Source organism: Phycomyces blakesleeanus, assembly GCF_001638985.1.
Source record: "Phycomyces blakesleeanus NRRL 1555(-) unplaced genomic scaffold PHYBLscaffold_3, whole genome shotgun sequence".
Lineage (NCBI taxonomy): Eukaryota > Fungi > Mucoromycota > Mucoromycetes > Mucorales > Phycomycetaceae > Phycomyces > Phycomyces blakesleeanus.
In genome coordinates, this window is record NW_017265136.1 from 1,144,998 (window position 1) to 1,164,392 (window position 19,395).

General features: G+C 35.2%; 4 protein-coding genes across 4 annotated transcripts; 2 read left to right on the forward strand and 2 right to left on the reverse strand.

Annotated features, from left to right (window-relative positions):
* Positions 1 to 4,373: 4,373 nt before the first annotated feature.
* Positions 4,374 to 4,682, forward strand: PHYBLDRAFT_140569 (hypothetical protein; the record flags this gene model as incomplete). Its single annotated transcript, XM_018430427.1, has 2 exons — positions 4,374 to 4,425; positions 4,483 to 4,682. 2 exons carry the CDS (start codon positions 4,374 to 4,376, stop codon positions 4,680 to 4,682), a joined length of 252 nt encoding a protein of 83 aa, XP_018296531.1.
* Positions 4,683 to 7,611: 2,929 nt separating this feature from the next.
* PHYBLDRAFT_140570 (hypothetical protein) lies at positions 7,612 to 7,949 on the reverse strand (the record flags this gene model as incomplete). The annotated part of the gene is made up of 2 exons (XM_018430428.1): positions 7,612 to 7,781; positions 7,889 to 7,949. The coding sequence occupies 2 exons, from the start codon at positions 7,947 to 7,949 to the stop codon at positions 7,612 to 7,614; spliced, it is 231 nt and encodes a 76-aa protein (XP_018296532.1).
* A 1,632-nt stretch (positions 7,950 to 9,581) lies between these two features.
* Positions 9,582 to 11,195, forward strand: PHYBLDRAFT_140571 (hypothetical protein; the record flags this gene model as incomplete). Its single annotated transcript, XM_018430429.1, has 8 exons — positions 9,582 to 9,920; positions 10,003 to 10,157; positions 10,228 to 10,297; positions 10,398 to 10,449; positions 10,501 to 10,625; positions 10,695 to 10,909; positions 10,976 to 11,021; positions 11,079 to 11,195. 8 exons carry the CDS (start codon positions 9,582 to 9,584, stop codon positions 11,193 to 11,195), a joined length of 1,119 nt encoding a protein of 372 aa, XP_018296533.1.
* A 3,339-nt stretch (positions 11,196 to 14,534) lies between these two features.
* Positions 14,535 to 18,928, reverse strand: RdRP-2 (RNA-dependent RNA polymerase RdRP; the record flags this gene model as incomplete). Its single annotated transcript, XM_018443621.1, has 5 exons — positions 14,535 to 15,781; positions 15,886 to 16,133; positions 16,188 to 18,491; positions 18,625 to 18,820; positions 18,910 to 18,928. The coding sequence occupies 5 exons, from the start codon at positions 18,926 to 18,928 to the stop codon at positions 14,712 to 14,714; spliced, it is 3,837 nt and encodes a 1,278-aa protein (XP_018297124.1). The 3' UTR covers positions 14,535 to 14,711.
* Positions 18,929 to 19,395: the final 467 nt, after the last annotated feature.

The following is a 19,395-nucleotide window of genomic DNA, read 5'->3' on the forward strand; positions in this document are numbered from 1 at the left end:
TAAATCTCAAGTAGAAACACTGTACAATGAAAGCAAGGATCTCTTTTAATTAGCTACAGTTTTTACTGATGCTCTCGATATACTTGATACAGAAGAAAGTAAGTTATTCTTGGTAATAAATAAAGCATCAGCTCTGATATAGATCACAACTCAGTTCAGGAATATTTACTTTAGAGTAGACTAATACTAATATAATATTATCTCATATTCTTTTCATTATTAATACTCTTTTTTGATAGCGATACTTTGAATAATCCGATATACTATTTTATGATAGAATGGGTATTTGTACTTTTAATAAAAATATATATTTGTGGACCCACAAAAGCATTGGACTCGTATTATTATTAGAGTATATTTTTGGGCCTGTGTACAATTGATTCTGCTATTGACACGCCATAGTCGATAAGCAAATCAAAATAACCAGAATTGTGTCCAAGGGCACTTTTTTGTAACAGTTCTTTTCTTTTTGGAGGCACATTACTTGACCCCATACGACTGGTACATTGAATAGATACACTTTAGGAAAAAAACATCTCTTTTGCCAAGGCAAATAAACACCAAAAAGTCACAAAATCTTGTACCAGTTTTTACATAGTACAGATCACATTTGATTATATGTACTGGAACAATGCACATACTTATAGTTGAAACGCTGACATGCAAGGCAAAATCCTTTTTCACTATTTCAAGTCGTTTAATAATCTTGTGTCCTTCAATCAGTCAATGCACACGCACACGCACATGGTCAGTATTATCCAAACGTAACAAGTGAATAAAGTCCTATAAAGAAGTTTGGGTTGCATTCAAACCTTGATATTGGTAACACATAGTGAAGTGCTTACTGGTATAGATAACCTCAATTTTGGCTCTAACTTAAGGGTGAGTTTGAGCTGCAATGCGCTGTAAATTATAATGCGATGTAGGATGATTTACTCTTATATTACACTGTCCTTTATCCTCTGCGGTTTGATTAGGAATCCATCGATATTCAATGTTTGTCTCGGTAATGCTTCCTTAAAATCATTTGAATCATTTGGGTAGATACGCATGTTTAACAGATCCAATAATAATAACAAAATAACCTTGGCTTCAGGTAAAGAAGCAAAAGACCAAAAAAAGGCATATTGTCCTTTTTTTGGTTGGATTGGAAAGGGAGTTTTATAATTCATGTTTTATTAAGATGAGCTATGTTTGGCAAACGTATTCCCTATCAGCGATTGATTTGTATTTAGAAACCACCAACTTGGCCTATAAAATTTGGAAGGCCAGATGTATCCTTGTTATTTGACTTTATAGTTGCAACGAGGCTCTGAAACGACGCTGGAATAATGGAAATGCTATAGCCTTGGAAATATCACACCCGCCTGTTTAAATAACAAGGTTATTTATGTTTGCGTGAATGATTCAATCTAATTACCTTGGATTAGACTAATTTATCTAAACAAGCCAGCCAGATATTATTAATGACCGAGACATAGACCATTGATGTTGATCATTTGGCCCACATTGACAGTGTCTCCAAACGTGATTTGGTATCCTCTCTACTGTTGCCCAAGCTTCTATTTTGTAAGCAGATATTCACGGTATTTAAAAAAGATATTTGCGTCATCAAAAATATACAATACAGGCTTTTTACTTGGTTTTACGACTTTTTCAAAAAAAAATCAGATTTACAAAAGGAAATTTAAACAATCGGTGTGGACAGACTAAAAGTTCAAAAAAAGGCCAATTTTTTAATCGACTCTAATTGGATAGTCTTCTTCCATTGTCATTTGGGTTGAGAAGAAGACCGTGTTTTTGATGAAAACTATGTGGTACAGGGATCAAGATCTAGAATAGCTCGCAGTAAAATATTCTCATTTAATGACAGGAACGGCACTATAAGCACAACTTCGAACTTTTTTTTTCTAAAAAAAAGGTGTGGACAGTCATAAACTAGCCTTTGGCTAAATTCAAGGTGAGCTTATTTTGCCCCCTTTTTTGAACTTTTATTCTGTCCACACCAAACTTCCTTTTTTTATTGGGCGAATTTAAATTAAAGTATCAATAATTTATAAGCCTTTTTTTTATAAAATGAGTTCAGAGGTAAATGTTTGCTTTTAAAAGATATGGGAGCTTACCTATAAGGGTGTATTAAAGAATCAAATATCAATCTTAAAGGGCAACGGTTATTAGTCTGTATATGCTAGAACTTGATATCGAGATTTGACAGGCCATTTTCTATTATTTCTTGAACAAAATAAAAATAAAATCAAGGGCGTTTTTGGGTGTTATGATGTTGCAATTCCAAACAATAGAGATGGAATGGGGTTATAGCAATGTACCCGCTACTGCATATACCCAGAATAATGCTAGTTTTTGAAATTCAAGGAATTTCTTATATTATAGTAATATCCACAGTCCTTTCTTTATTCCACGCACAATTAAAGCTTATAACAATATGGTCAAAATATTATTGACACTATGGTAAAAAAAAACAACAACTTTAGTAGAGAGATTTTGCAAGTTTTTTTCTGAAGTTTCAAGGATTTTTTATGTTGGTGCTTTGATTAAGCACTAATTCCTCACATTTTTTGTTTTAAATTCTCTATTATCATTTCTTTGTCATTTTATTTTAAAAAAGCCACCTTTCTAATCCATCGATGTTGCTTTTGGAATACAGTTAGATTATCTGTAGATGCTGACCGATATATGCTAGGGTCTGTTTTAGCTTTTCTCTTACTTTCTTCTTTCTCTCTGTAGAGGTTCATTTCAGGTTATTTATTTCAATTCAAATTACTTTGTGTGGAGTACACCCTAAGAAGCTATTGTTAGGCAAGAGTAACTTGAAGGCTTATATAAATATGTATTTTTTTTCAAGATATTTTCAAAGTATTTTTTGGTAAAGAAGTACAGTAGGATAAGCGGATTATCACATTTGTAAAAGAAAAATCTAAATTCCGCATTTAATTTCTTCTTAAGCTATACATATTTTATTTTAGAGTATTACATACTCTAAAGGACAGACCTATCCTATGACTTCCTAAGGTCATATGTCCTTATTATTTTACGGACTCTATTATATAGATTAGAGATATAGTACCCTTTTCTAGTAGGCATTACCAAAAGGAGAGGGTTTTAAGCAGATTGAAACACTTTCAGAAAACACTTTCATTCAATATCTCACATATGAAAATATGCATAAGAGTTTTTTATCAATATAGATTAATAGTTTGTCTTTTATTGATATAATATATCTTTATCAATTCCTTCAAAATTAAATGAAAAAATAAAATAAAGTTTGTTAGTCGTTTAAAGAAAATTGACAATATTGAAATGACAAAACCATAGTATCTTTTGAGCACTTTTATCTAAACAAACCAAAACTAAAAAAAAAATGACATGAAAATCAACTCTGTCAATAAATCAGTTGTAATAACCGGCGTGTATCAAAACCCCACTCCACTCTATACAATTCAATATGAAAATGTGTCTCTTTTATGATATTTATGTCTTGCTACTCAATATACTTTGTCTGTTAATTTCTATTTAAAGTGTAGAAGAAAAGCTATTTGTAGTTTTTTGACAAGTTGTTTTTATGCAGAATACTGTGAGGATATATTTTGTATTGTGTCAATACTTTGTTCACTCTTATTCGAATTCAAGTCATATTCTTCACTGTGAGTATGATTGCGTATGTGTATATGCGTTAACGAATGTAGGGTACGAAGCGTTCATTGATATTCAAAGTGCAAAAATGTCTGTAGATAATAATGCTTAGCTTATAAATATACCCATATTGAACTTCTTGTATACAGTCTGTGTAAATATAATGATAATATTAATTTGTGTATTCAATTCACCGCGCATTTTCTGTGTCTCTTTCAAACACATATTTCTTCATTCCCCCTCATCTCTCTTCTTCTTTTTTTTTACTTTTCTCTCTTTCTCTCTTTCTCTTCTCAATACATCTTTACAATGTCCATCAGGATTAGCTAAATTAAGTAATATATCTCGTACCATCGGCATTCTCAGAAATTATTATGAGGTTTCCTTACAGACTTTATAGACAAAAACATCATGTACAATCAAACGCGGTAATAAACACAATGATAAAGGCATACATGTTATTAGACTATATTGTATCTTTTACTTTGCTCCTTTTCATATTTATTCGACCAGATTAATTTTTTCTTATAATTGAGCCCTCCTAATTACAACATTAACCTCTTCAATCAAGTAAAAAAAGTTTGAACGCGTATTTTTTTTATTAGAGTCAACAACAGCTTAAAAATTATTTTATTTATTTATTAAAGATATACATAAAGAAGCTATTCTATTTTATATGATTTCACTTAATGTTTTTTTACTAATGTAAAAAAATAAAAAGCATGACACCAAGTTCTTTGTCCCCGCATTACGCGGCTCAATCTCCCTCAGGACGTAAACCTGACTTGGTAGCGAAGGAGGTGTGGGAATGGTGTTAATCCGTGGCGTAAGACAACAACCGGGTTCATCCCAACTACCCTATCTCATCACTGAGAAGGGCCTGCGAACGTACCAGAGAAACCTACCACAAAGTAGCAGGGTCCAGCGTGTTCGACTACCAAGCAACACCGTCAGTTCCAGAGAGCTTCGAACAAGGATTTCATGAAGAGTCGGCAGTAAACTCCACTTCTTCCCCGTCCTCCACTCAATAAACTTTCATGATGCTAACTCGGCGGCAGCTTTTTTTAAACATTGCTCGTCGCCATTGTTTCAGAAATTATACAATTAAATTCACAATTCAGAACAATGTTGATCTGCGCCTCTAAGAATTAACTAAGAAGCTAGAGACGACGCACTTCCGCTTTTTCCTGCACAGAATGGAAAAAGAATGTCTCCCAATCACCCATAGGTAGCGCGTCAAACTCAACTACAGGCAATCAGGGGGTACCCGTCTCCAGAGTATAAAAAAAGCTAAAGAGAAGAAAACCGTGTCGGTTGAATGGGCTTTATTTTGATATACCCGCAGTCTGCGACTAAAGTTTGGGACTGCGCTTTTTTTTGCCAGGGGTGTTTTTTGCCTCCCACGTCAGAGCAGTGACATAGCTGTATACTCTTTTTTAGTAGGATTGTGTAACTATTCTATGACAGTAGTAGCAGCTTATAAAATTTAACTAAAACATCTGTGCAAAATATCTTTGCAAAGTAAAGTGAAGCAAAGAAGTAAAGAAGTAAAAATAGTAGCGAATGGTTTAGTTTGGATCGGTGTAGCAATAACTCTTAAAGTGGAGTACAAGTTTCTATAACGGCGATTTGTAGGTTACTCTAAGCTGGTCTGTGCGCTTTTTAGAGTGCCCAGGTTTTTTTTGCTTGTACAAGTAGACACAAAAGAGACCCAACAAGTACTAGAAAATAAATCCACGTATATTTCAAAATGATATTAGCCGACAAGTAAGGTGTAGAAAAAGAAGTAGAGTATATATCTATATTATCCGGATCTCATTACAATACGGTAGGGGCGTGATTTTGAACTAAAGGCTGAGTTTTATTGAAATGAAGTTATACCAATAGTTGAAAGTAGCAAGATTTTTTCTCAAGAGAATGGGATTACTATCGGATGCTTAGGTATTATTATGCAAGATATAACATATGTTCACTGACTTTTTTAAGAGCTCTAAATAGGAATGGTAATCATATATAGATAAAAAATGAAAGAAATTAGGAAATTGATACTACTGAAGAAATCGAAGTTTAACATTTTATTAGGAGGGGTAATTGGCACCGGAAAGTCAGCTACCCCAGACTATGTAGTATAAATTAAATATTGAGGGTTCTGTTAGGGATATGGCCAAAATAGAGTATAACCTCACCTTCAGTTTACCCGAGATCAATCTCAAGTTTTTTATGAACAAGGTTGATTAATCGATAAATGCAATACCAATTTTGCAACAACAATGACTGAATACTTCACTAAAATATACAGTTAATGCTATAGTGATGATGCTACTTACAAAAAAATTGAGTCAGTTATTTTAGCAAATTTTAAACTTTACAAAGAGAAATCACATAAAATGATGATGGTGTAATTTTCACAGAAAAAAAAGATTCGTATTATATATCTCTTTATTAAATAATACTCTCATAGTATCTACTTTTCCCATTATTGAGATACTAGTCCATAAACAACCCCGAATACCTCAAGGAAATCATAGATTAATATGTATTAGAATCTTCACCACAAATATACATCCAATTTTTTCATTACTCACTATACTTGATATGATATTAATCAATGATAAACTGTCCTAAACATCTCATATAGATACCCGCACTTGCCCTGTAATTTCTGGTATGCGTTGGATAATTACACTATAATACCTTCTTAAATCTTCTTATGTTGATATTATTATAACAGTCATTGACTCGTATTAAATTCAAGACGGTTAGGCATTATACATGATATGTATTTCGCTTATACACATATACAAAACTCAAATACATATAAATATGAATACAATTTATATCTGACATTCTTATAATAGAAAGGTCAGAATATCAGTAGAAAACAATCTTTGAACATATATAGTAGTTTTGTTATACTTATCACGCAGGAAACTACTAAAGCTTCATGTATGGAAACACTCAATAACAACCAAAAATTATATATACTTTTCTTTATATATCTTTGTATATCAACCTAGCACAAGTATGTATATTATATGTTTTAAAATTCCAAGAATATTTAAATAATTTGTAAAAAATATCTACAATAGATCATAGCTGTTAGTATACAAATTTAATATAATAAATCTGCTTAACACATATGGAATGTGACTAATAGATACGATATAAAAACCATAGAGCTAATCAGTGAGATGTTTAATATATAAAACATCAGCCTACTTGCAAACGCCAATAGCGAAACCCTGACCTCTAAGAAAAATAGTTATTTTGCTCTAATAAATTCTCTCATAATGGGTAAGAATGCTTGCACCACAAATAGATGATGATGTCATCTGTATTGGCGTAGGAAAAAATTATTTCAAGGGCATACGCGTCTGTTTATTTGTATTTCCCTCTCTTTAGGCCAGTCTACGTTTACACCAGGTAAGTAACGAATGTAAAGACCACCAGCGTGTTAAAGCCAGCTCGAATACGTCTCTTTCGGTGTCATAAGTTAGCCTGAACATATTTTCGCCTTTTTCTTTTTAAAGAGGCGCTCCATATTTTCAACTTTGACGGATTCAAGAAAACGAGTGAATGGCTAATGCTACCAACCTCATGCGCATTACTCTTGAACAAGATCTAACTTTTTATTTGTTATTTACAATAGACTGAAAGCAAGACATGGCCAGAAGCCTAGAAAACCACTCCTGTTCTTGTTCTTGTGTGCAAAAATCTGCTGCTAATCTCCATGCTTACTACTTACCAATTTGACATGAAAAGATATTAACGTGTTTTGTCTGCATAATTTTTTTTTCAAAAATAAAATAGCGGTCCAGCGGGCGAGTTCATTAGAGTACGCGAGTACTTTGGTGAGCTCCTTAATCGGTGAGTAATCGTTCTAAAACATAAGCTAAAGCAAAACATCTCAGCATTTTATCTTGTTCTTATTTTGTATATAACGAGGTTCAAGCCAACAGGTTAACCTTCGGGACCCTGACTGAGCTCTGGTGGTGTCCAGGATTCTGAGTACGAGGCCGAGGATTTCAAGGCATTGCGCCAACTTCTTTTTTTGATGCTTAGTCGTCCTTCATCTCGGTGTTGTGCTGATCCACCGGATGTCGTATGAGTGAGATGTCCCCAACTTCGTACTGTGTTTTTAGTTAGTTTTTTTTTCTCGTTGGGTCCGTTTTTTTCTGCGTGTTTGTTTTTGCAGGTATGTACTTTTATATTTTTTTCTTTCTTTCTTTTTTATTACAGCAGATTTTGAAGCACAAGAACAAGATGTGGAGCACCGATGGACGTTCTTGGATAGGCATTTAGGATTCACCGATTGGAATTATATATATACCTAATATTTACCTTCAATAAATAAATAAACAAATATATAGACATTATCTCCAAGCATGTATTGTCCTTGTACTTGCCTATTTACAAAACATAGATATGCGTATAAAGCTATAAAAGAATATATATATATGCTAGTAATAAAACAACTTGTCACATTTTCAGTAAATGCACACTTCTTACATTGGTTGCCTTTTATATTTATAGACGAGTTTATTGCTACTAGATATTGCTATATTTAAGACTTTTAGTTGAGGTCACATACCGAATACATATTTCTATTGTTTGAAGAGACAAACACTATGACCTCCCCTCCCTTCCATCTTACTTTACATTATATAATACCATTTGCTTAATAATAATAATGAGTACATGATACATCTACCAGAAATCTATTTCGAAAGTTTCGCATAAGTAAGAAAATAATACAGTGCTTCTACTCGAGATTGAGACAAATTTGGGAATGTTTCAACAAAGAAAAGTTAGTTTTCAGACAAAGTAGATAATTATTTAGACACTTTACCTGTAATTGTTTGAACATCTCAAAGAGCCAAACTGGTTACGTTACCCTAACTAGACTATTATTGTTATTGCTGTGATTATTGCTGCCTGTTTGCTTGGTTTTATCAGAAGTTTAGAGACCGGCTTGACTTATGAATTTTGTATTTTTATTTTTGCACAAGTACTCAGATTCGTTAAGATCATCTACAGCAGTTACATTTCGGAAAACACTATATATAATGTATATTAGCCACACCAAAGGTTGGATACTGGTCAAAAAGAGATGCTCAAGTTGTGTTTATTTTATAAAAGAATTTTTGAAATTTTTGACGAACTAAAGCTGTTCTTTCTTTACTAGTCTGTAGAACCTGTAATACACTGTGGTAGCGAAATGCTAATGCTGCAAAAAATATTATGACAATTGCTTTATCAACTTGAAGAGGAACCCATTGACCAGCAGCTTCCCAAAGTTCTGATAAAAGCAAGTAAACAAGCAGCAGTCAGCGAAACGACAACAAAAACAGTAATGAAAACAGTTTGCCCCTTGGGATATTTAGATAATTACAGGTAAATATCTACACATCGATGTCTACTTTCAAAACCAAGTTGTTTTAATCTAATATTGGCAAATATTGATGGTAACCTACTTACAAAGCTGGACTATATACAGAGTGGAACATTCAAAGACTTATTGTGCTTAAGTATAATAAAGAAGCTGTATTAAAGCAATCTATTATACAAAGTACAACTGTCTCAAAAAAAATCTTGCCTGTCTCAATTCGTAATAAGATTTCGTCTAAAAAAGTGTAGGCCCGTCTAAATTTTTCTAAAAAAGTGTCTCAAGAATAAATTTAATTCGTCTAAAAAAATTCCTAATTTGTCTCAATCTCAAGTAACAACACTGTAGTACTTTACAGATTCCATCGTCCGCGCGTTTATAATTTTTCAAGTTCAAATTTCCCTCCTTTTCAGTTCATCTCAGCTTACTTTCTCTTTCTTACCTCTCTCCCTCCCCCTCGCCCCGACTTCATTCACACTATCTTTTTTCTTTCTTTCTTTTCTTTTTTTCTTTTTTCTTCCCTCAAATCCTGTTATAATTTGTCATGCTTTCCAAAGCACCATTGAGAAAGAAGCGTAACTTCAAAAACCTTACTTTGCCAAATTCACCAGTGGTTGTGAGTCCATCATCATCCAATTCAACCACAGAACCAGGCAACACAACTACAAAAACCGAAGCTGCTAAACGACGATCGTCTACCAAGGATCTCGAAGTAGAATACAGTAAACTACGCGAACAGCTGAGTGACTTAGAAATTGGACTTGAATTGCGATTAGATTTGCGTCCTGAAGATCTCAATTCAATCGATGAGCTGGGAAGAGGCAATGGTGGTACCGTATGCAAAGTACTTCATGTTCGAACTAACACAGTTATGGCGCAAAAGGTAAAATAAACATGGTGATATTATTGCGGGTGTTTTTTTGGTGGAATATACAAAATTTCTGAGAGCCGTCGTTTTGGATCAGATAATCCATGTAGAAGCGAACATCAACGTCCGAAAACAGATCATGCGAGAGCTTCGGTTTATGCACGACTGTAATTCACGACATATTGTCAGTTTCTATGGTGCGTTTATGAACGGTGGTGATATCTCAATTTGTATGGAGTATATGGATATCGGGTAGGTCAAAAAAAACATGGAATTAAGTCAATTAATAGCAATATAACTAATTATTTACTCTAATCAATAGCTCGCTCGATAACATTTACAAAAAGAACGGGCCTGTACCTTTGGATGTACTAAAGCATATTGCCTATGCGGTACGTTGATTATCTAATAGAGCTGTATATGTTTTTTAAAAGGACAAGCAACAAAGATAAAATAGGCTGACCATTTGATGAAATTCAATGGTGCTATCAGATTGTAGATGGACTTATATACCTTTATGACGAGCATCGGATCATCCATCGAGGTATGTAATGGTATCCTGTAGAACATGTGCCTTGTATTTACCAATTAATAGATCTCAAGCCTTCCAATGTTCTCGTCAATTCACAGGGACAGATCAAATTGTGTGACTTTGGTGTGTCTGTACGATTGATTAATTCAGTGGCAGATACATTTGTGGGCACAAGTTCTTACATGAGTGTAAGTTCACGACAATAAAAACTGGAATAGTTAAATTATTACGTTGGTCTCATCGGTGGTTGTTTCTAGCCTGAACGCATTATGGGATCACCTTACTCTGTAAAATCAGATGTTTGGTCTCTTGGTATTACAATTATGGAGCTTGCTCTTGCCCGATTTCCTTTCCCTCCAGAGGGAACTCCTCTATCTATCTTTGAGTTGCTTCAACATATCGTCAATGAGCCTTCTCCAACATTCCCTCCCAACAAATTTCCTTTCCTGCTTACCGATTTTGTCGACATGTGGTAAGGTTTTGCTAATATATTCAACTACAAATGTCTCGGCTATAGATTAATTTTTTTTTTCATTAGTCTGATAAAGGATATTAAACTACGAGCTACACCAAGTGATTTAATGGTAAGAAAAGAATAGCTGGAGTATTGTCTTTTCATTAACACATATATTATAATATAGAAACACAAATACTTGGTATCCATAGGATCAGAGAAAGTGGATCTTGAGAGATGGGCAAAGAGTTTGTCTGGAGCACCCCAACGTATTGACCTTTCAAAATTACAGACAAAAAAATGAATTGGATAAACGATCAAGGGAGATAACATTTTCAAGATAAACACATATATACACACCTATACACTCACACAAAACGACATGATCCATTCTGTTTTCCTTGACCTCTTTTATTTATCCATTTGTGAAAACAAGCATTCAAGATTGTACAAAGACGAAAACAATAAATATACTGGCGGAAATCAATCGCCATTAGAGATTTAACAATTCATAGATTATAGAGTGTGTTTCTCACTATCACTATCATATACATATATTTCGTGTAAGAGTTATGGATTTTGGTATATGTATATATGTGTGTTTATAGAGATCCGTATGTATTATTTGCAAGCAATGTGGAAATAGTGACGATTATTTAGATAGTTTTAAGAGTTCTATAAAACTCAGTAACTTTAGGATGGGCCATAACTTTGGAAGGTTCAAAGTTAAGAATCTGTAAAGCATCCAGAGAAGTAGCTCTTGATAATGCTACATAAGCTTGTCCCTTTTCAAACACCCGCCCGAGATCAACACGAACTCGCTCCAGTGTCTGTCCCTGACTCTTGTGAATAGACATGGCCCATGCAAGCATGAGAGGAAGTTGTGAACGAGCTGCTATTTCTTTCCCCCCTAAACCACCATAAAGTACCTTTAGTTAGTGTATTAATTTAATAAGATGTAATTACCTGGCAATTCGAATGACCATCTATCCTTTTCAATGAGAATATCACGATTATCAGAAAACCGAACAATTGGGCATTTTTGTGCCTTAATCTCATCAATTGAAATGTTTTCTGACATGATCTTATTTGGTGCAAAACAAGACATGATTCTGTCAGCTTTGCTAAACTGGCCTTCACCAGCGAATCCAATGACAATACCGAGCGATCCATTCACAAGGGTTGAATCCATATTTTTCAGCAGCATTACTTGAGCATTCATTTTAAGTTTAATGGTGTTCGGCGCAATACAAGCAACAAGCTTGTTTCTGTCGCCTGTGTCATCCGAGTAGTACTCATAAATTGATCCTGCTAGAGCCTGAAGACGTCTTTCGTTGGATTGATCGACTTGGTTTCGTAGAGGAAACCTTTCCAAGAAAAAAATGAGAGAGTAGTTTAGTATGTTGTTGTAGTTATTACTTCAAAGAAAAAACTCACAGTTCAGTAGGCTCAATATTTGTTCTATTAACAGGCTCACGAGATAAAGATCTAAAGGTGGCAATGGCTTCCTTAGACAAGATACCCAATCTCATTTCGTTCAATATATCAATGAAGTCTAATATTTTCATTAGCACATTAAAAAAAGGTGGTATTAATTGATTTACGTTGATCTTTTTGACGGAAGACATGTGTTAGCATAACGGTTTTTTTAATAGCCTTTGTCCATGCTGCCGACTCGAATGCAAATTTTGCGCCTGATGTATTTACAGGTGGAAGCTGAAAAAAGTCACCTGTGGCAATAATCTAACATTTATGTAAATAAGATTATATTCTTAGATAGTTAACTTTAAAATAATACCTGCATTCCACCAAATGGGTCTTCCCTATCCCGAGTTAGTCTCCCAAGAGCCTCGATCTTGTCAAACAAATCGCCGTCAATCATGGAGACTAGCGATAATTAATATATATGAGCTTATGCATCTTGTATATTAGCCACAGTCCCAAAATCTAACAATGCGAGAAAAAAAGTAAAAAAAAAAGTCCGCTACAAAAGTCTTACTTTCATCGATAATCAACACCTTTGTTGATCTCCACCTTTCGAGAACCTTGGATTTACCCCTGATATTTGCAAATAGGATGTGCGGGGCTTCTTTTCCTAACCCAATTCCTCCAAAACTACAGAATATATGTACATTTCAGCAATATTCTATAAAGAATAAAAGTTCATAAATACCTATGTAGTGTAGAGCCATTGATATTACATGCCGCGATTCCAGTGGATGCCGTCACAGCTACACCTTCACCATGGATCTCTTGAAGTTTATCAATTAACGCTATACAGTATGTTATGAAGACATCTCGCTTTAATAATATTTCTTCCATTTCGGTCACATTTGATGATTTACCTCGCAAAAGTACAGACTTTCCTGTTCCTAATATAAGTAAAAGTGTCGGTAAATAAATTGCTAGCATTAATTTTATTTTGATGGCTACCTGCTGAGCCAGTAAAGAACAAGCTTTCACCATCTTTAATAACCATGTTAATAATTTTTTGCTGTTCTTCTGATAACGGAGGTGCATATTCAGCTTCACGAATTGGTTTCTTTCTCATACGATTATTAGATTTTGTACTGGCTGAATAAGGGTAGCTCTTTGTAAAAGTATTTGGATTTGAATATTGATAATAGTCCTTTTTTGATTCTTTGATGGATTGCCCCCAGCTATTTGTAGATAATTTTAATGCACTACTAGAGGATGCAAAGGTTGAAGGGAGTGTACGTGGCCGCTTATTTGTAGTCAAACTGTATGATGTATCTGTTGATTGTCTTTTATATTCAGGTTCAACTGAACGTACAGGTAGCCGTTTCTGAGATTCAGGTGGTGAAGGTGACGCTGTAATTTGAGTTTCTTGGCTTGAAAAGCTAGTTGGTGTTTTTTGATGTGGATTCCAAAGATTATACTTTTGTTGATTTTTAATTTCTTGTCGGTTACTTCCAAATTGACTGAATGATAGTACATTGTTTTGACTTGAGGTACTGGTTTGCGAGCTTGCTGGCGATGTTTTAATAGATGAATTTGATCGCCTCAAAGCATTATTCGTAGCATGTTTTAATTGATTTTCAATGTAACTTTCATCACCATCATCTGAGTCGAGATCTAGTGTGAGATCAACGTAATTCGTCGATCGTATTGGCAAGTCGATTGTATTTTCTGTGCTTATCTTTTTAAAATAATTAAAAAGAGTTCCCGGGGGTTGCTTCCTATTCGATTTTAAGCTGGCGTTTTTATCTCTAGGATGCATGTGAATATAACTATATATTTAATCACTATAATCGTCGAAACACGATTAGTGACAGCAATATTATTAAGAAAATACAAGAAGTGGAGCGGGAAAAAGTATGGACGGATATGAGTGGACACTACAAAAACGCGTTTTTACGTGACGGGTCGTGTCACTCACTGAAGGAAATGGCAGTATTTATAACTCCGTGCTCGTATAAAATCTACGCGCGCGTATGTTTTATTTGGCCAATAGCATATCAACTCTTAGTTTATTCGTATTATTTTTCAGCAAATAGGATTTATGAAATTCAGGATCACTTTGCATTTCAACCAATCAGCTCTTTTAAATATGGATAATCTATGCTTTTTTTTAGGAACCTCTAGCAACTTTCATATTGGTTCAACATACGTATGATGTTTTATCGCAAAATATTTTTATTTATGCTTTTACTATTAATCAAAGCAGAAGAGAGTAGATAGAAGTATATAAGGGAAAAGATAAAGAAATGTACATAGAAGATATAGAAGATTATGAAAAATAACATGTATTTGTTAAGCAACGGTTTAAGCCTGATTTTGGAGTGTATATATATATATCTCAGCCTAGTAATGCCCTGGAAAGGGCATCGTCGGAAGCATCAGCATCAAATCTAGTTTGATTCTTTCCGTTGATTCCCTTACTGCTATCGGTATCAAATGGATCCTTGTATATTATTGATAGGCTACTACTTGCTTCTTCAAGCTTAGGCTTTGGGGTGGCGTTGGTTAAATGTAGTTCTGTCAAATCATCATCACTTTCTTCTTCCTCTTCCTCCTCTTCCTCTTTTTCTTCTTCGAGCTCGTCTCTTGATGGATGGCCGCTTTCTTTCATTTTGCTTTTAACTCTATATTTTCTCTCCTTCTCCTCTTCATCATCGTCATAATCACTTTCAGAGTCTAGCATTTCAATGACTAGACCTCTTGACTTCATTCTTTCTGCTTCTTGGATAACTTCATCGTCTAAAGCTTTAGCTAGCTCTTCGGTCTCTTCTCGACTTCCGTTGCGTTTGGCTAATTTGCATAAGTACTTTTCGGCGACCCATGGGAAACTCAGGAAGTTTCCTTCTACTGTTGTTAATCTGTGCTGCTCAGTAGGATGGTATGTAACGTAGTACCAAGCTGCAGCCTTCATCTCCATGACAGCTTCTGTCTCATTATCGATTATTCGGGTTGTGCTTCCGGATAAGAATTCCTTTTCAAATTCTTTCCTCCACGCATTTTTAAGATTAGTCGCTGCTGTCATCGCTTGTTGTTGTATTTCATGAGTACTCTTGCGATTGGATTTTTTAAGCCATTTGATAATATAACCTGAGGTTATTTCTGCTTCTGTCTGGATACCATACTGGTTCATCAACGATAAAAGGTCTCGATCATAGTTTGCTTTGAGAGTACGAGCCTCAAGAACATAACGTTCCATTCCCTTTACTCGAAGGCGGACGTCGTATTTGGTGGTACTTATTAGCTTGGTCTTATACTCCTTATAATCGCTATTATCAATAGCACGGAAGATTTTGCCGAGAACCTTTTTAGATGGGTAGGATTCCTTGTCCTTCTTTTGCATAAAATCTGGGAAGCAACGAACTTTGAGATCGTCGGGAAGAATAGCTGGTATACCAGACTTTGGAAAATCTAAACATATATTGTGGTAGTTTAGGCATTGTATGGCATTGTTAATATGGTAATTGTGCTGGTATGTGTATTTTTTTAAAAGAAAAAAATCTAGTAAAGCTTACCAACTGCGGATGAATGTAACTGTGCAAGACGTTTACACGACCCATTGAGCGCGCCATCAAAGGCCATGTCAGCCGTAGCAAGATGTCCATTTGCAATCTGACCAAGATTATCGTTATTCATATAGTTGATATAGAACTTTAATATGTGTGATATATGAACTTCGTCTACTTGGAGCGGCTTTTCGGGCTCATAGTCCATTGGTGTATAGTTTCGAGTTGGGGGTAAAAGTCTTTTATCCCAGTAAATTCTATGGATATATGTGTTAGACTTCGCGAGTTACTATATTCAGCTGTCTACTTACGTGTAGTCATCTCCGTCAAGATCACCACCAGAGCACATACTTGGAATATCTCTATATCCTTGTGAAGAAAACACGACTACATCTGATAAATGACGAAGCTTAGGGCAGTCAACTGCATTTACAACACGAACATCGCCAGGATGGAAACAAGGGTTGCGATAGACAACAATGTCGCCAGTGATAATGCGTTTCCGAGATGATTGTGCAGATGGTTCAGTTACTTGACAAAACACTTCGCCTTCTTGCAAAGAGCCTGTTTCGTCCATCACACCCAACAGAAAGGCTCCTTCTGGCACATTAATTTTTGTTTTTTTCTTCAGGTTCTTTAACATGCTGACTCGGAACATGTTGAGCAAGTTTACTGTGTATGGATCCTTCTTATCCATGAATCCTGCTTGGATCATTCGAATCATGGTCTGTGTTGTACCAAACTCATCGATATTGCTGTTTAGGACTTTGATTGCCTCGGATGGATTGCTTAGCATAGAATTTAATGTTTTAAGCATATCATCCATCAAAGTGAGGAACACATTATCTTCGACACCAAGAGCAGAGAGAATTGTGATGATTTGCTTGTTAAGATATGCTGGAATTGATGTAGAATAGCGGATGACCTCAAGCACCAAATGATCAGAGTCAAATTTAATCTGACTAGGACGCAGTTTAACCTTCCGACCAGTCAATCCACTGGCTACTGTAAGAACACCCTTGGCACCAGCAAGACGAAATTGGAAGGCACTAGGTACGTGCTTGAGCTCCATAGTAGCTGCTACTTCTCTTGCTAATGCAGGTGAGATCATCCCAACACCATCTGAAAAAGTATAGCCATTGCGTTCAACATCGGGAATACGTTCAACATCCTCTTTATTTAGTTGACAAATTGGGCGGGTGGAGGAGAAACATTGGCCCATACGTGTTGCATTTTTTGCCACTATCTTGACGTGTGAAAATCTACCCATCCAATCTCGAATCATTGATGCAGTCATGTCTTTTGTTGGCGCAAAAAACCAACAGCCGTGATCTCGTAGCTGTGAATTGGAAAAGGCAAGAAAATCATAACGACGGGTCCCTATTTGGATACCGTTTGTGAGAACTTTATAGATACGATCATAAACCTCATTGTTGCTTAGGCCTGTGTGCGATGCACTGATACGATTCATTCCATCGTCACAAAACTGGACTCGTATAAAGCGATCGGTGTATGCTCTAAAGTGACGGATGACACGATTTGTAGTTTCAAGGGAGGGTGGTTGGATATAGATTGAGGTTGGGGTAACGACTAACTTCCGCATCATTGTGCAGTGATCTGGGATCTTCCGCTTATGACACACCTTCATACGCAGAGTATCCCAGATTTTTCTAAACTCGGTATCTGGATCCCAGACCCGCTTCTTGGAATTAGACACTATTTCGAGAATTCCACAAGTTATTGAATGCGGAAGTTCTTTTATCATGTCATAAAAGTCCTGGTCCAAGTTTATTTCGTCGAAGTAGTGATTTAAGATTACACTCTCCAGCATGTAAAGAACATCGTATGGGAACATCGTTGCCCTCTCAAGATGTGTATTCCGTCTTGGGAGCGTGTTACTTGCAATGATTTTGAGATGCAATCCTGAAGGTGTATCCAGAAAATCTCGGCGCAGTACATTGTAGTTGGCAGCCATTTGAAGTTGATTATAAAAGCTGTCTTTTTGATCAGGAGTAACTTTCATTTTAAGACGATAAACAAGCCAAGATCCTAGTTGAATCATTCCAGGTGGTAAAATAAGTGTGACAGGAGTCTTCTTGCTTTCGTTCAAAGTTACTCCTTTGAAAGCTGTGGTTGAGCCAGAGGTCTCCATTGGGATTTTTACAACTCTTTCCCATTGAGAATCTGCAACTAACGTCGTCTTCGTCTCTCGTATAGCATTTGGGTTTTGGCGCCAAAATCTGGCGGGATAACGGAGTTGAAAGGTAAAATACCATGTGTTTTCTTCTCTTTCTAATTCGACTATGTCAAGAAGTTCTTTGAATTTGAATTCGGCTCGATATTTTTGATTTCCATGATCAAAGAAGATGTGATATTGGCGCATATCAAAGTTGATAATCAAAGCACAGTTATTCTGAGTTGTCCAATGTTCGACTAGCTTATCTGGTTTCACCATAGTACCCATTGAAAATGAACGTGATTGAAACCGTATCTTGTTCATTGGTTTTCCATATCTGTTCTCACGTGGGGAAAAGTCGAGATTTGGTTCTATTTTTACTGCTCGTCCATCAATCTTAATACCCTTGTTATTCAAATCGAGGTTTTGCGGGGAGCCGCTAAATAAATGATACCAATATTAACCCATAGATAAATAAATAAAAAGAGGGAGATGGAAAGGGAAAGGGAGAGAGAAAGTTAATGTACATAAGGTCCTGGGTTCAAAAAAAAAATCAAAAATATGCAGCCTACACAAACTGAACAGTAGCTGTCCCATCGGCACACTCGTTTCCATTGAGTCCTAGTTCAACTCGATTGACGTTGCCAAACTTTTGAAAGACACTGTAAATTGTACTTGGCAATGTTTGGTGATCTAAATTTGTAACCAAGTAGCTCATATATCCTCTCGATCGGTTATATGAGCCATGTTTCTGAAATGGCATAGGTGCTATGTCAATTAAAGTATAGGTTAAAAAGTTACTTTTAATCACGAGATTACTTTACAATCGAATTATATAAATGAATCACAATTATTACTTTGTTTCCTATATGACATTACGGTAAGGTGCAAAGCTGATTGTAATCCAAGTTATGTGACGTTTCCTTCGTTAAATACTAAAAAAGAGCCAATGAAACAACAGCTTCTGACATATATTGAAGATGAAACAACAATGAATATTGTTGATCAATTTATTATATTACGTGCTTTAATAATAAGAATCTTGCTGTAAGAAGTAATATGTTTAAGTAATTCATTTTATTTTATTTTATTTTTTTTTAAAAAAAAAAGCCTAGGTAATATTACTATTATTCCTTCTTCTCCTTCATGAATCAAGCAAAATCTATAGAAAGCCAAAGTATGATTGGCCGTCATACTGTAGTTAATAACGAACTGTGATCTTAGTCATGCAGCTCTAATATTAGGAAACTATGTTAAATTAAATATAAGATTGTTAAATACATGTGGGAAGGTATTTATCGTGTGTATTTTATTGTAATTTTGTTGATTTTATCTTGAAGTAT